The 16,787-nt window shown below is 45.2% G+C and overlaps 1 protein-coding gene across 5 annotated transcripts in view; it reads left to right on the top strand.

Moving 5' to 3' along the window:
• DHX33 (DEAH-box helicase 33) overlaps positions 1 to 16,787 on the top strand; it is a 34,247-nt gene that overhangs the window by 11,542 nt on the left and 5,918 nt on the right. For 4 of the 5 annotated variants that reach the window (XM_017850588.1, XM_017850587.1, XM_017850591.1 and 1 more), the window contains 7 exons: positions 5,226 to 5,411; positions 6,126 to 6,237; positions 7,430 to 7,589; positions 7,732 to 7,820; positions 11,533 to 11,660; positions 12,061 to 12,264; positions 13,576 to 13,662. In XM_017850588.1, coding sequence (XP_017706077.1) covers positions 5,226 to 5,411; positions 6,126 to 6,237; positions 7,430 to 7,589; positions 7,732 to 7,820; positions 11,533 to 11,660; positions 12,061 to 12,264; positions 13,576 to 13,662 — 966 coding nt within the window. Of the gene's footprint in view, positions 1 to 5,225; positions 5,412 to 6,125; positions 6,238 to 7,429; positions 7,590 to 7,731; positions 7,821 to 11,532; positions 11,661 to 12,060; positions 12,265 to 13,575; positions 13,717 to 16,787 lie in introns of all 5 variants that reach the window. The other variant, XM_017850589.1, reaches the window with a different exon arrangement.

The following is a 16,787-nucleotide window of genomic DNA, read 5'->3' as shown; positions in this document are numbered from 1 at the left end:
CATGATAGCGGGCGCCTGTAGTCTCAGCTACTTGGGAGGCTGAGGCAGGAGAATCGCCTGAACCCAGGAGGCGGAGGTTGCAGTGAGCCGAGATCGTGCCACTGCACTCCAGCCTGGGTGACAGAGGGAGACTCTTGTCTGGAAAAAAAAAAAAATGAATAAGGAGTTGATTTGCTGTGTCTGGATTTTTATCCTTTATTTATGGTATCTCTCCTTTTCTCTGAAAAGAAAAATAACTCTGACCAGCAGCTTTCTTACACTGAGCCAGAAAATTTCCATGTTAGAGCAGTAGCTTACCAACTTGTCTTGATTATAACCCCTATTAAGAGTACTTTTGGCTGGGCACGGTAGCTCACACCTGTAATCCCAGCACTTTGGGAGGCTGAGGTGGGTGGATCACGAGGTCAGGAGATCGAGACCATCCTGGCTAACACGGTGAAACCCTGTCTCTACTAAAAATACAAAAAATTAGCCTAGTGTGGTGGCATACGCCTTTAGTCCCAGCTACTCGGGAGGCTGAGGCAGGAGAATGGCGTGAACCCGGGAGGCGGAGCTTGCAGTGAGCCGAGATCACGCCACTGCACTCCAGCCTGGGCGACAGAGCGAGACTCCACCAAAAAAAACCAAAAGAAGTACTTTTTATTTTGCAACCCAGTACGCTATACATATAACTGAAATAAGTCTATGAAACACAGCTTCTGGCCAGGCATGGTGACTCACACCTGTAATCCCAATGCTTTGGGAGGCCAAGGCGAGAGGATCACTTGAGTCCAGGAGTTCAAGACCAGTCTGACAACATAGCAAAACCCTGTCTCTATAAAAAATTATAAAAATTGTTTTTTAAAAAAGAAACTACGTCTTTTACTACATGTAGAATACTCTGATATTTTGTACCTCATTTAAAGAAAAAGTTGGCTGGGCACAGTGGCTCACACCTGGAATCCTAGCACTTTGGGAAGCAGAGGTGGGTAGGATTGCTTGAGCTCAGGAGTTTGAGACCAGCCTGGGCAACATAGCAAGACCTCATCTCTACTAAAAATAAAAAAATCAGCCAGGTGTGGGGGTGCACGCCTATAGTCCCAGCTACTTGGGATGCTGAGGTAGGAGGATCACTTAAGCCTGGAAGATTAAGGCTGCAGTGAACTATGATCACTGCACTCCAGCCTGGGAGACAGAGCAAGTTCCTATCTCAAAAAAAGAAAAAATTGACATTGGTCCAATAATGGGTTGCAACTTAGAGTTTTGTTTTGTTTTGTTTTTTAACTATGTTAGGAGAATATTAAAAAATATTTTCTCATTTTATTAAACATTTACTTCAAAATTTGAATCATTAAATCACTTTTGTTTAATTTGTATAAAATTTAATATTTTACCTTCCTTTTAGCTTTCTGAGAAAACCCAGAGGCAAACTTTTAAAATTAATTTTTATTTAATTTATTTATTTAGAGACAGGGTCACCCAGGCTGGAGAACAGTGGCATAATCATCGCTCACTGCAGCCTCGATCTCCTGGGCTCAAGCAATCCTCCTGCCTTTACCTCCTGAGTAACGGGAACTATAGGCACACACCACTACACCTGGCTAATTTTTTTTATGTTTTGTAGACACAGGGTCTTGCTATGTTTCCCAGGCTGGTCTCAAACTCCTGGCCTCAAGTGATTTTCCCGACTCAGCCTCCCAAAGCACTGGGATTGCAGATGTGAGAAACCGTGCCCAGCCAATTTTTATTTTAAAAGAAGTGATGGATATGGGGTTTAAAGTTTTAAAAAGTCAAGGAGTCTATAGTAAAAGGCTCATAATAAAAGAATAACAGTTGTTTTTACTTCAACATCCCAGATTTCTGCTGTTTAGGCACCTCCTTTCAGTCTCTACATATTGCTTTCATATTTCTAAACTACCTTGCTTTTGCCACTGTTTCTTGAGTTATGGGTATCAGGCATCGTATGCTAATTTCTTACCATGGTGACAAGAGTTTAGAATTGCCCCTCCCCAGCCCCCTTTATCTCCAACCTCTTGACAGTTCTATCATGATGTTTTTGTTTAGGTTTTGTTTTGAGGCAGGATCTTGCTGTGTTGCCCAGGCTAGTCGTGAACTCCTGGGCTCAGGCAATCCTCCTGCCTCAGCATTGGGGAGTAACTAGGACTGCATGCTTGTACCCCTGTGTCTGGCCTATTATGATGTTTTCTGAGTTCAGTATCAATACTAACGATATTATGACCAAACATTGCTAGTAGCACACCGTCATCCCTATACCTTGTTTCTTGAACAACACAGTTGTGCAAGCTTTGGCTCATTTTTTCCCAAATGTTCCAACATTTCTCATAGGCCAATCGTGAATGGTTCTGTGTTCAAGCACAGTCTGTCTTTTCAGAGTCCCTTATGCTGCTGTTCCAGTTAGGGCAGGTGGCTGTCCTGGGCCTTTGTGCAGTTGTCATCATGACTCTTCTCTTTGTCACCATTTTCCTGTGGTGAAGCCCAGGGCTTCCCAGTCTCCTGGCCGTGCTGGGTAGGAGAGGGAACTGGAGGGTTTAACCATGCTATACTCAGACTTTGAGCCAATCCCTGGGTTTTCACTCTCCCACAACACAACTTGTAGTTCCCTCCCTCCAGCCAAGTCATCCAGCCCCTTTCCCCTCTCTCTTCCAAAGTGATTTGAGCCTCCTCATCTCTCATTGTCTTTTCTTGCTGAGACAGTGGCCTTTACTGTCATTTTCATAGTATTTGGGGAAGAAGTCTGCCTTGTTTAACTGCGGAAAGCAAACGAGATGAGAATTTTTCATAAATGGCAGCTGCTGGTGCATTAGGTTACCGCTGGCTTTGATGAAATCTCCCACTGATGAGGTTTTGACTGATTTAGATTTTATCCTGTCTGTGTATACCTCTGAACAATTGTTCTCTTCATACTGGGCTGAAAAAAAGATACACGTATTTAAAATATGTGTTTTACATATATACCTAAACATACATATAATTATTAACATTTTTTTCTATTTATTTTGCCATTAGGCACTTGNCCTGAGCGGCCGCGCCACCGCCAACCTCCGTCAGCCTGCGAGCGCGGGTGGGGGTGCGGGGACGGAGGGCTGGAGTGTTCCGGGGCCAGGGTGACTGGGATTTAGCTACAAAAGATGTTCCAGAAAATGGGTAGTTTTTGAATGCCACTCTCATGGGTTTAGCTTTCTGTGGGAGGTCTGTGGTCATCTAGTTTTTTCTTTTTTAAAAAGCACTTTCTTCGAAATTCATCGGTTGGGGTGGTTGAGATTGGGTGAGTGGTTTTTTGGGATTTTGTTTTGTTTTGTTTTTGCAACCGTTCTTTCCAAACACCCCCCTCCCCCAGAAAAAAAGCCTTTAGCATAAGGCGGTTGCTGTCTATCCGCGGTAGAAATTGGGTCTTCTGGTCCCAGGGAATAGGGTTAGTTCGGATTAGCGTCTTTCCAGATGTGAGAGTATTATGGACTTTTTTTTTTTTTTTTTTTTTTTTGAGATGGAGCCTCACTGTGTCGCTCAGGCTGGAGTGCAGTGACATGAGCTCGGCTCACTGCAACCTCTGCCTCCCAGGTTGAAGCCATTCTTGTGCCTCAGTTTCCCGAGTATCTGGAATCACGCCCGGCTAACTTTTGTATTTTTAGTAGAGGTGGGATTTCACTGTGTTGGACAGGCTGGTCTCAAACTGTTGACCTCAACCCGTTCGCCCACCTCAGCCTCCCAAAGTGCTGAGATTACAGGCATGAGCCACCACGCCCAGCCCATCAAGCGCTTTATTTTATTTTATTTTTTTTTGAGATGGAGTCTCGCTGTGTCACCCAGGCTGGAGTGCAATGGCGTGATCTCGGCTCACTGCAACCTCCGCCTCCCACGTTCAAGCGATTCTCCTGCCTCAGCCTTCCGAGTAGCTGGGATTACAGGCGTATGCCACCACGCCTACCTAATTTTTTGTATTTTTAGTAGAGACGGGTTTCACTGTGTTAGCCAGCATGGTCTTGATCTCCTGACCTTGTAATCCACCCGCCTCGGCCTCCTGAAGTGCTGGGATTACAGGCGTGAGCCACTGCACCTGGCCCTATTTAATTTAATTTTATTTTATTTTATTTATTTTATTTTGAGAGAAAGTCTCGTTCTGTTGGCCAAGCTGGAGTGCAGTGGTGCAATCTGGGCTCACTGCAACCTCCACCTCCCAGGTTCAGGCAATTCTCTTGCGTCAGCCTCCTGAGGAGCTGGGATTACAGGCACCCACTACCACCCCCAGCTAATTTTTGTATTTTTAGTAGAGACAGGGTTTCACCATGTTGGTCAAGCTGGTCTCGAACTCCTGACTTCAGGTGATCTGCCCGCCTTGTCCTCCCACAGTGTCAAGCACTTTACATCAAGCAAATTAATATATCTGATCAGAAATCAAAGAAAAATCAGGGCATGAGGTATGTCATTCACACTTGGGTGTTGTTCCCTTTGAAAGTGAGGAACCCCATTAACCTCAACAGCTCAAGCAGTCGTGTAAGTATATAGTGTATGTTTGGGGGCGTGTGAAAGCGCTTTTGACGGCATCGTTCATTAAAGGCTCCTTTTCCAGCGTGGCTGCATCTGTTCATTTCCATGGATTAGGATTTCCCCAAGTTGCCTTCTGTTTTGTCAGCCTCATCTTTCAAGATGCTTACAAAAGGAAGGAAGCCTCATGCAGATTTTATTTGCTTGCCTGATTATGCTTTTCATGGTATTGTTCTTGTTAGAAAAAACAGTCTGATGATTTTCCTTCAGAATTTCATCACTTGGCCTATAAACATAGCTGGCTAACTCCTATATATTAGTTTTGTTTTTTATGTTTTTGAGTCAGGGTCTCGTTTTGTCGCCCAGGCTGGAGTGCAGTGGCAAGCAGCTGGAGCTATAGGCATGTGCCACCACCCCTGACCAATTAAAAACAAATGTTTTGTAGAGATGGGATCTTGCTGTGTTGCCCAGGCTGGTCACAAACTCCTGGCCTCAAACAGTCCTCCCGCCTCGGCCTCCCAAAGTGCTAGGTTTACAGGTGTGAGCCATCACACCCAGCCTGTTACCATTTTATGCACTGCTGGTCAGGGTTCTCTCCAAGCTAGACATCAACTTTTAGGCTTGTTTACATTTCCATAGTTAAGAAAAATAACTCTGGGAAACATCATCAATCACCATTGTCTTTTTCTGTGCAAGCTGCAATTCTCTCAATGCCTAGTAAACCCACTCTACGTTTTTTACAGGAAGCCCCTCCTTCACAGGACATCCTGGTGTTCCTCACTGGGCAGGAGGAGATCGAAGCCATGAGCAAGACCTGCCGAGACATTGCAAAGCACCTCCCAGACGGCTGCCCTGCGATGCTGGTCCTTCCGCTGTATGCCTCCCTGCCCTATGCGCAGCAGCTGCGAGTCTTCCAAGGGGCCCCAAAGGTGAGTGCACCACCTCTTCTCTCCAGCCCTATTCTGGGCACCCAGACGGATCCACCAGTGAGGTCTGTGTACCTATTACCAGGCTCCAGATAAGGTGTATGGGATGGGCTACCCAGGTACCAGATGAGCACATTGAGGAGGTGCAGGAGTACAATGCACGGTGACACATACGGCGCTCCTGTGATGGGAGCAGGGAGACAGTTGTTGGGATGAGGGAGAGTATAAACCAAAGCTGCAAGGTGAATGAGGACCCTCATGAATTGCATTTGTCCATAGTGGCATTTATTGTGTGCCTTTGCCGTGCCAGGCACTGTGCTAGCATTGATATCCACTGTCTCTCATCCTCATGGGAACCGGCAAGGCCGGTGATGATCCCATGGGGATCGCGAGGCCCCAAGAGGAGAAGTCACACTTGCTCAAGGAGCGCATAGTAAGTCACTGGCGGGGCCACGATTCCAACCCACATCTACTTGCTTCTGATTCCTGTGCTTGTTCCGCTACATCTCATTGCCTCAAATTGACCTTTAAGACTGCAGCGTCCCTTCCCCCGCCTAGTTGAATGACCAACCATTCATACTAATGACTGCCATTAATAATGGAGTCATCTTTTCGTGGTCCTGAGTGACTTGTGGAAATCAATGGTGAGAATATGTTTGAAGACTTCTGAATCATCCGTGTGTCAATGCGGCTTTTTGGTTTTCTTCCTCCTTTTAGGGCTATCGCAAAGTGATCATTTCAACCAACATCGCTGAAACCTCCATAACCATTACAGGAATAAAATATGTAGTTGACACGGGCATGGTTAAAGCAAAGAAGTATAACCCTGGTGAGAATTTGTAGTTCATGAATGTCTCTCCTGTGTCTAGTGAGCAGCCACTGAAACTGTAGTCCCGCAGTTTTCCCCTGAGTGTTTCATGTTTGTAACTAACAAATTCGGGTGGCAGGCGCCATGAGTGAGATATCTACACTCCAGGTCCACAAAGGAGTCCTGAGGCGGATTATGTGAGACAGGAAGTAGAGGCAGGCAAGAAGAGCCCAGGTTGAGCAAACTTGGGCACACAGGGTCTGGGACCTGAGCAGAGGGTCTAGTACCCCATCAGAAGTCGGCTGTAACGCCAGGAACAGCTGGGTGTCAATCAGGCTGTCATCAGAAACTATATATATATATATATATATATGGCTGGTTTGAGCTCCCAGGTTTCCTAGGAAGGAACCGGATCCCCTGGCTGGGCTGAGGCATGGAAGGAGCACTGGCTTCTCCTAAGAAGGTGCAGTGGGAAGCTACCTTAAGGTCATCTTGACTCAAGTCTGTTTGATACTTCATTTTATTCCACAGAGGATTGGAGGCCACTGAAATTATTGCTCCCAATTATTGAGCTGAAATGCTCTAGCAAACATTTGAGGGTCCTGACTTCCACAGGTGTATCTTTTTGAGATGATGTAGGTGAAAGAAAGAACTTGGGTCTCCAGTGCCTGGCTAAGAATACACCTTTATGAAGAAAATGAACCTCATTTACTGCTAGAAAACAGACATCACATTATTTCTGTCTTACAGCAGAACTGGGAGGGAGGATAAAGCACTCAAGTGATTTGAGGCATTGAATTTCGGAGTCATTGATTGATAGTGTGACCACCATCTTCGTTTGCTGAAACTGTCCCAGTTTTAGCACCCAAAATCCCACATCCCAGGAAACCCTCTGTCCCAAGCAAACGGGAGGGGTTGGCCGTCCTACCATCTAGGGCAAGACCTCGGAAACTCTTCTGGCCCCTTGCTGCATGCGTGAGTTTTTTCTGACGTTTTCGTGACAGATTTCACACTGGGCTTATTGCAAAGCCTTGTTTCACTAGGGCCAAACCGCTGCGGAGCATCCTGGTTTTGCGCTGTCCATTGTGCTAGCCTTGAGGTTTTCTGGACCCCTGTGTTGCTGAAAGAACCACTGGTGTGCTTCTTTTTATGAACACTGTAGAAAGAGTTTGTTCATGTGATGAAGCACTAATGGGGCTCACTCTCCGTCCAGACAGTGGTCTTGAGGTGTTAGCAGTGCAGCGAGTATCGAAGACGCAGGCTTGGCAGCGCACAGGGAGGGCTGGCAGAGAGGACAGTGGCATCTGTTACCGGCTCTACACAGAGGAGGAGTTTGAGACGTTTGATAAGATGACCGTGCCAGAGATCCAGAGGTGGGCACCTGCACTGCTGCCATTTGTCCCCACATCTCTCCTGCTTGCCCAGAGCTGAGTTTTGACTCACACTCCTCCGTGAGTGGTTATGACTCACAGGCAGAGGGATCAGGTCATGACCCTGGTCTCACGCTCTTCGCAGGTGTAACCTGGCCAGTGTGATGCTTCAGCTTCTGGCAATGAAAGTCCCAAATGTGCTCACCTTTGACTTCGTGTCCAAGCCATCTCCAGGTAAGTGAAATCCACAATTTTGCCGAAGGTGGGTGAGGAGACAAACAACAACAAATGGACGCTTCCAAAAAAATAAAGTATTTTGGTCATCTCCTTTATTTAATTTTGTGGATAACAATATTAGGTATTAAAGAAGCATCTCAAAATCATGAAATGATAGATAAATTGATTGACTTTTAAAGAGACAGGGTCTCACTGTGTGGCCCAGGTGGAAGGGCAGTGGCTACCCACAGGCTCCATCACAGCCTCCAACTCCTGGGCTCCAGTGATCCTCCCACCTCAGCCTTCCAAGTAGCTGGGACCACAGGCATGTGCCAGTGCTCCTAGCTATGAAATGATAAATTCTGTACTGTCAGCACCATCAATAAGGTTCTTTGACCTCTGGAACCAGTGAAGGTCATCATGTGAGTCCTTGGGATACTACAGAACTGTAATGAAATTGTGCTTTTTTGAGCACAGGGACTGCAGAGATCACATTTCTGTGCCTTTAACTGGAATTTGATCAGTCTCCTGTTCATTGGTAATTTCTCTGCAGTGGAAGAACATAATTGGAAATCTTTATGATAGTAGCTTTGGCACCTGGCGTCTCATCAATGCACCATTTTCCTTTTCTTCCCCCCGTCCCTTTTCTTAAGTAATGCAATTGGTTTAAAAAAGAAAGAAAGAAAACACAAAGTCAGCAATTGATGGGTGTACAAGAGTCCTGCTCTAATCCTCAGGTTCATCGTTTTCTTCCCCTAGAACCACCACTGGAAGTATTTTCTAGTAGACTTCTAGAGCAAATGTATGCATATGTGAGTATATGTAGTGTGTTTAATTTTATGCATGTATGTATGTATGTATGTATGTATGTATTTAGTTAGTTAGTTAGTTATTTTTGAGACAGGGTCTTGCTCAGGTTGTCCAGGATGGAGTGCAGCCGCACATTCTCAGCTCACTGCAGCCTCAACCTCCCGGGCTCAGGTGATTCTCCCACATCAGCTTCCCGAGTAGCTGGGAGTACAGGTGTTAAGCCACCAAGCCCCCGCTGTAGTATGTTTTGTTTTGTTTTGTTTTTTTGTTTTGAGACAGGATCTCACTCTGTTGCCCAGGCTGGAGTGCAGTGGTGCGATCCCAGCTCACTGCAACCTCTGCCTGCCAGGTTCAAGTGATTCTCCTACCTCAGCCTCCCAAGTAGCTGGGACTACAGGTGTGCACCACCACACCCGGCTAACTTTTGTATTTTTTAGTATAGATTGAGCTCAATGTTGGCCGGGCTGGTCTCAAACTCCTGACCTTGTGATCCACCCGCCTCGGTCTCCCAAAGTGCTGGGATTATAGGCGTGAGCTACCGCGCCCAGCCTGTAGTATGTTTTAAACCATAAACAGCAACAAACATTGAGCATTGTTCTGTGCTTGATTTTTTTCCTTCGTTGCTAAATCCTTACAAACAAATGAAGATACATAAGGTATAAGGAATGATTAAAATCCAACACCTGTGTACCCAGTTGAAGCCCCCAGGGCACCCCCGCCACCCGCTTGCCCTTGCCTCCTTCCATTCCTTTGGGGTAACCACTCCCACATTTTGTTTGTAATTGCCTTGCTTTTCTTTATTGTTTTACTCTATGCGTCTGTATCCCTAAACCACCTGTTTGTTCTTTGTTTATAAGTTTATGTTATTCTTGAGTAAGCTGTTTTCATTCAGCTTGTTCTGTATAGTTTATTTGTGTTGATGCTTTTTCACATTAAGTGCTATTCTATTCTGTGAATAAACCAAAATGCATTTATCCATCCTTCAATTGGTAAATATTGCTTTAAAAAAAGCAATGAGAAGGCCGGGCACGGTGGCTCATGCCTGTAATCCCAGCACTTTGGGAGGCCAAAGCGGGCGGATCACGAGGTCAGGAGATCGAGACCATCCTGGCTAACATGGTGAAACCCCGTCTCTACTAAAAATACAAAAAACTAGCCGGGCGACCTGGCGGGCGCCTGTAGTCCCAGCTACTCGGGAGGCTGAGGCAGGTGGATCACCTGAGGTCAGGAGTTCATAACCAACCTGGCCAACATGGTGAAACCCCATCTCTAATAAAAATACAAAAATTAGCCAGGCATGGTGGCGCATGCCTTTACTTCCAGCTACTTGGGAGGCTGAGGCAGGAGAATCGCTTGAACCTGGGAGGCGGAGGTTGCAGTGAGCTGGGATTGTACCACTGCACTCCAGCCTCGGCAACAGAGCAAGACTCCGTCTCAAAAAGAAAAGAAATAATAAAGAGCAAGAGCAGAAATAAATGAAATTGCAATTTAAAAAATTCAGAAGATCAACAAAATGAAAAGCTGATTTTTTGAAAAGAACAAAATTGACAAACCTTTAGCCAGACTAAGAAAAAAAGACCCAAATAAGTAAAATCAGAGATGAAAAAGACCTTACAACTGATATCACAGAAATTCAAAGGATCGTTAGAGACTACTATGAGCAACTATATGCCAATAAATTGGAAAACCAGCTGGGCGCGGTGGCTCATGCCTGTAATCCTGACACTTTGNGACCCGGTCTCAAAAAAAAAAAAAAAAAGCAATGAGAAACACACTGCTTTCTTTCATTTAATATATTTTACAGATCACTCCTTATTGGGATGTATATATTTACTGCATCCTTAGAAATGCTTTTTTATTCTTTAATAGGTAATGTATTTACATGGTTCAAAGTTTAAAAAATATAAAATAGTAAATAGTGATAATGTCCTTCTCACCCCTCCTTGTCTCCCAGCCTCCCCAGCTGGCCCCTGAGACAACTGCTATTTCCACTGTTATGTGTTTGCTTCTGGCGATATGGTCTCTGTGCGATGTATATCTGCAATTGCAATTCGTAAGTGTAGCATTGCTGGGTCAAAAGTTACACTTTTGATGTGTGTATTCAAAATCTACACACATATTGCTAAATTACGGGTCATTTAAAAAGGGAATCGAGGCCAGGCGCAGTGGCTCCCACTTACAATCCTAGCACTTTGGGAGGCCAAGGCAGGCGGATCACCAGAGGTCAAGAGTTTGAGACCAGCCTGGCCAACATGGTGAAACCCCGTCTCTACTAAAAATACAAAAATTAGCCAGGCGTGGTGGCATGTGCCTGTGGTCCCAGCTACAGAGGAGGCTGAGGCAGGAGAATCACTGGGACCCAGGAGGTGGAGGCTGCAATGAGCTGAGATCACACATTTGCACTTCAGCGTGGGTGACAGAGCAAGACTCTGTCTCAAAAAAGAAAAGGGAGGCCAGGCACAGTGGCTCACGGCTGTAATCCCAGCACTTTGGGAGGCTGAGGCGGGTGGATCACAAGGTCAGGAGATCAAGACCATCCTGGCTAACATGGTGAAACCCTGTCTCTACTAAAAATACAAAAAATTAGCCAGACATGGTGGCGGGCACCTGTAGTCCCAGCTACTTGGGAGGCTGAGGCAGGAGAAAGGCGTGAACCCGGGAGGCGGAGCTTGCAGTGAGCCGAGATTGCACCACTGCCCTCCAGCCTGGGTGACAGAGCGAGACTCCGTCTCAACAAAAAAAAGGGAATTGGACTGAAGACAGTGATGTCATTCTTTGACAGGTGTGTCAAGGGGGCAGTGGTGGTTATGATGTTTTGCTGTTGTTTGATGTAGAGTTATCAAAAGCTCCCAGAAATACTGAACTGGCTGCAACTTCATTCTTGGACTTTTGGCTCCTTTTTATGTCTCCGTTTCTTTAGATCACATTCAGGCGGCCATTGCCCAGCTGGACCTGTTAGGTGCTCTCGAACATAAAGATGACCAGCTTTCCCTGACTCCAATTGGAAGAAAGATGGCGGCATTTCCTTTAGAACCCAAATTTGCCAAAGTAAATGATACCCTCTCCTCAGTCCCCTTCCTGTGCATTACAGTCAGCCATCCCAAAGTAGAACCATTAACCCAGTGCTTCTCGATTAATCTCACTTTTTCTGTTAAATAATTACCAATCCCTAGTTTTTTAAATAGCCCTGGTTGATGTTCAGTGTGGGATTCAAAGATATGAAGTCAAGAGCCCTACCCACAAGAAATTCGGAACTCTGTAGGGAAGGCAGTCACCTGTTTTATTTAATATTAAAGAGTGAAATAACACTAATGTACATAGCCATGGTTTTAGAAATACCTGTCCTTTAACTCCTTAGAAAGGAAGCTGCAAAAGCAATGTACAGAAATAGTGCATTCTAAAGCTAGGAGAAGGCTGGGTTTACACAATTTTAAATTTCGGTTTGCAGACCATCCTCATGTCCCCCAAATTCCACTGTACAGAGGAGATCCTGACCATTGTCTCCCTGCTGTCTGTGGACAGCGTCCTCCACAACCCTCCTTCCCGGCGAGAGGAAGTGCAAGGGGTCCGCAAGAAGTTCATATCCAGCGAGGGGGATCACATGACCCTGCTCAATATCTATCGGACCTTCAAAAACCTGGGTGGAAATAAGGTGAGCCTTGTCTTGCTCCTGTTCTCCAGAGATAGCTGCTTGTCTCTGCTGCGTGCTTCCCTTTTTCTACTGAAGCCGTACAAAAAGTACATTTTCCCTTTGTGGCTGAATGATCTAAAGAATCACCAAAAGAAAGCCGGACATCATTTTGGAAATGCCTCAGTACTGGGAGGTTACCAAAGAAATGTCGCTTCGGTCTCTGTTCTGAATGTGTTTAACTCAGCAAGACTTAAGTGACTCCCAACCCATCAAAACATCGTTGGAACTTAATAAAGTAATATGTCTAATGATAGCGCATACCAATTAATGAGTACTTACTCCGTGCCAAGCCCCATGCTAAGCACTTTTTGATGTATGATCTCATTCATCATTCAGTACAGTACTTATAAGAAATGAGCACTGTTATTATTATCTTTTATTATATTCATGAAACATAGTCGTGGAAATGAAGCTTCGTGCAGTTGAAAAACTTGCCCAGGGCCAGGCACAGTGTCTCCAGCTTGTAATCCCAGCACTTTGGGAGGCCGGGGCAGGTGGGTCACTTGAGCCCACGACTTCCAGAGCAGCCTGGCCAACATGGCAAAAGCCGGTCTCTACTAAAAATACAAGAATTAGCCGGGCGTGGTTGTACACACCTGTAATCCCAGCTACTCGGGAGGTTGAGGCAGGAGAATCATTTGAACGTGGGAGGCAGAGGTTGTGGTGAGCCAAGATCGTGCCACTGCACTCCAGCCTAGATGACAGAGCGAGACTCTTATCTCCAAAAAGAGAAAAAAGAAAGAAGAAGCCTTACATACATTGGGCATTTCTGTTTTGTTTTCTGTGTCTGTTCATATCCTTTGTCCATTTTTCTACTGGGTCGTTGGTCTGTTTCTTAATGACTTGTAGAACTTTTAAAATCTATTCTGGAGATTCTGCTGTTATACTGGGTATGATGAGACAACTATCCCAAGCTGGGAAACTTTAAGTTTTTCTTTAGTTTAAGTTACTAATAGTTTTCCTTATAGTTCATGTTTTTTGATAGAAAGATATTTTCCTACGTTCCTTTTGGCACCTGAAGTTTTCCTCTGAATTCAACTGTGTTCTAAAATGTTGTTATATTTTTTCTATAGAAATGAGAGGCTTGTTAGCTGGATGGTGGCACGAGCCGGTGGTTGAAGCTATTTGGGAGGCCGAGGTGGGAGGATTGGTTTGTGGTGAGCTATGATGGTATCACTGCACTCCAGCCCAGGGAACAGAGCAAGACTCCGTCTCTATGAACAAATAAATAGTGAATGAGTGGATTGTGATATCATTCTGTCTCCTATTCAGGACTGGTGCAAAGAGAATTTTGTCAACAGCAAGAATATGATGCTGGTCGCCGAAGTCAGAGCACAGCTGAGGGACATCTGCTTGAAGGTATTGTCCCGGTCCTAGTGTTCTTTGGGTGACAAAGCTGTTACTTCGTTCAAGGTAGACATTTTGAAATTGCTTATTGCTAGTGATTATAAAAGGATTTCTCATTGTAGAAAATTTCACAAATAAGAAAAAAGGAAGTTACCCACAATTCCACATCTCAGTAGTTTTAGCCTATTTCCTAACAGCCTATTTTTTATTGTATTTTTTCACATAGTAAATTCTATGTATAATTTATATTTGGTTTTATAATCTTTATAAGCATTTTCCAGTGTTAGAATTCTTCATAAGATTTTAAGTGGGAATATCTCCATTATTTTCTTTTAGATTACCAAAGTCATGTATAGTTGTTAAATATTTACACAATGCAGAAAATAGTGATTTATAATGTAGAAAGTTTAAAAAGTCTCCCATAATCCTGCCCCTCCAGAGATAACTACTGTGAACAGTTTGGGGTAGATCCTTCTAGAATTTGTTTCTGTGTATGTATGTTTTTGTGCATGTCTGTGTGCCTGTGTACGAGCACACACATACACGGATACGTGTATATGAGGTACTGTTCCACAACTTCCCTTCTTCCACATGGCCTCCCTTTCCCCTTCCCCTTCCCCTTCCACTTCCACTTCCCTTCCCACTATTTGAGACAGAGTCTTGCTCTGTCACCCAGGCTGGAGTGCAGTGGTGCCATCTCGGCTCACCGCAACCTCCGTTCACCGGAACCTCCGCCTCCCGAGTTCAAGCGATTCTCCTGCCACAGCCTCCCGAGTAGCTGGGATTACAGGCTTCCACTACCACGCCAGGCTAATTTTTATATTTTTAATAGAGACAGGGGTTTCACCATGTTGGCCAGGCTGGTCTCGAACTCCTGACCTCAGGTGATCCGCTCGTCTCGACCTTCCGAAGTGCTGGGATTCCAGGTGTGAGCCACCGCGCCTGGCCTCACATGTGTATTTCTTGAATCCTTCTGGGCTTTTGGTGCTGCATGTGTCTAGCTCATTCATTTCAGTGATTTCATAGCATTTCATTGTATTCACTGCAGTTTATTTAAGCCTCTAGTAACGGTCATTTAGGTTCTGCCTCCTGCATATGGGCTGTGGTGTGCACAGAATGAATTTCTAGATGGGGAATTTGGATTTTGTTAGATATTGCCAAAGTGTCCACCACAAAGTGTTTTTTCTTTTCTTTTCTTTTTTTTTTGAGACGGAATTTCGTTCTTGTTGCCCAGGCTGGAGTGCAGTGGCACGATCTTGGCTCACCACAACCTCCGCCTCCCGGGTTCAAGCAATTCTCCTGCCTCAGCCTCCCAAGGAGCTGGGACTACAGGTGTGACCCACCACGCCAAGCTAATATTTTGTATTTTTAGTAGAGACGAGGTAAAGTGCTGGGATTATAGGCGTGAGCCACCACGCCCGGCCAATTTTTTGTATTTTTAGTAGAGTTAAGGTTTCACTGTGTTGGCCAGGCCGGTCTTGAGCTCCTGACCTCAGGCGATCCACCCACCTCAGCCTCCCAAATTGCTGGGATTCCAGGCGTGAGCCACCGTGCCCGACCCACAAAGTTTTATATTAGCTTTTTATTCCCTCTTAGAGTACATGGTGTTTGAAAGGCCTGTCGTGGTATATTTAATGCTCACATGACACTCCACATTTTATGTCAGAGGTAGAGGGTTGCATGAGTGTTCTTTTGCTGTTGATCACTGAGACAGTGTCCATGTTTTTGCTGTCATCATAGGCACTCTGTGGTGAATGCCTTGTGCCCCCTCAGTGCGGACACTCCTAGGAGACAGTCACAGCCTGTACCCAGGCCTGTGTCTGATGCCAGCGGCCTATAGTTAGCACTAGAGCTGTTTCTTCTCTTAGTAGCCTATTGTATTCTGTCTTTCACACATTTTTTCAGACTGCTCTTGTATTTGAACAGTTTCCTGCCAGTCTGTCTCTTGGCTTCGTAAGTTTTCTCAGTTTATAATTGACAGTAGAAATGGTGCTTCTCTATTAGTTCTGAATTTAGGACTTTGTAGTGGCCAGGGATACCTCTCATTATATGCCAGGCACTGGTCAAGGTCCTGAGACTTTACAGACATGCCTGTTCAATAACTAAGTAATGATCTAGACGATGACCTGACGTACATACACTCACGCCAGGAGGCCATCAGATTAAAGTAACCACTATCATTTATGAGGTGTTTGTTCAGCACTGTTCTGAATACTTTTTATGTGATTGCCTTATTTAAACTCCTCATTTCTTTTTATTTTTTTTCTTTTTTAACTCAGACCTTAACCCAAAGGATAAAATCCTCTTTTCAACCTATAAGACTGATTCTGTTGTTATTCCCATTTTACAAAGGATGAAACTAAGCCTAATCAGGTTAAATAATTTGCCCCAAATCACTCAGCCAGTGAGTGGTAAAGCTGATAGTAGTCTGGAAGGAGAGATACCACTTAGCCTCTGGGGCTTCCTGGAGGTGGCGACAACTGAGCTAGATCTTGACAGGTAAGGAGATAAAAGAGTATCTTCCAGGCCAGGTGTGGTGGCTGGCTTATGCCTCTAGTCCCAGCACTTTGGGAGGCCCAGGCAGGTGGATTGCTTGAGGCCAGGAGTTCGAAATCAGCCTGACCAACATGGCGAAACCCCATCTCTGCTAAAAATACAAAAATAAGGCGAGCGTGGTGGCGCATGCCTGTAATCCCAGCTCCTCAGGAGGCTGAGGCACAGGAATCGCTTGAACCCAGGAGGCAGAGGTTGCAGCGAGCCAGGATTGCGCCACTGCACTCCAGCCTGGGCAACAGAGCGAGACCCTGTCTCTTCAAAAAAAAGTATCTTCTTCAGGCATAGATCGGCTGATTATCAACAACAACATGTTATGCCCAGACCCTTTATTCCCCGAAGAAGTCCACCAGAATCCGGAGTCAAAGCCAAGCGGCAAGGATCTTTAATGCAAGTTCGAACTTGGTCCCTCTGTTTTACAACATACAAGAGGGCCCTGAATGATGCATGTGGCCGCTTTTTATAGCCCGATGCATACAGGATATGTAAGGTTACAGAGGTACAAAGGAATTCTTTTGGTTGCAGCATTACAACTGGTAATTGGTTAATACAATTAACAGTTTTCCATTTGTTCCCGCGCATTA

This window comes from Rhinopithecus bieti, unplaced genomic scaffold (assembly GCF_001698545.2).
Source record: "Rhinopithecus bieti isolate Rb0 unplaced genomic scaffold, ASM169854v2 scaffold_32008, whole genome shotgun sequence".
NCBI lineage: Eukaryota > Metazoa > Chordata > Mammalia > Primates > Cercopithecidae > Rhinopithecus > Rhinopithecus bieti.
Note: the sequence above shows the minus strand (reverse complement) of the source record. Positions and strands in the feature narration are given on the sequence as shown.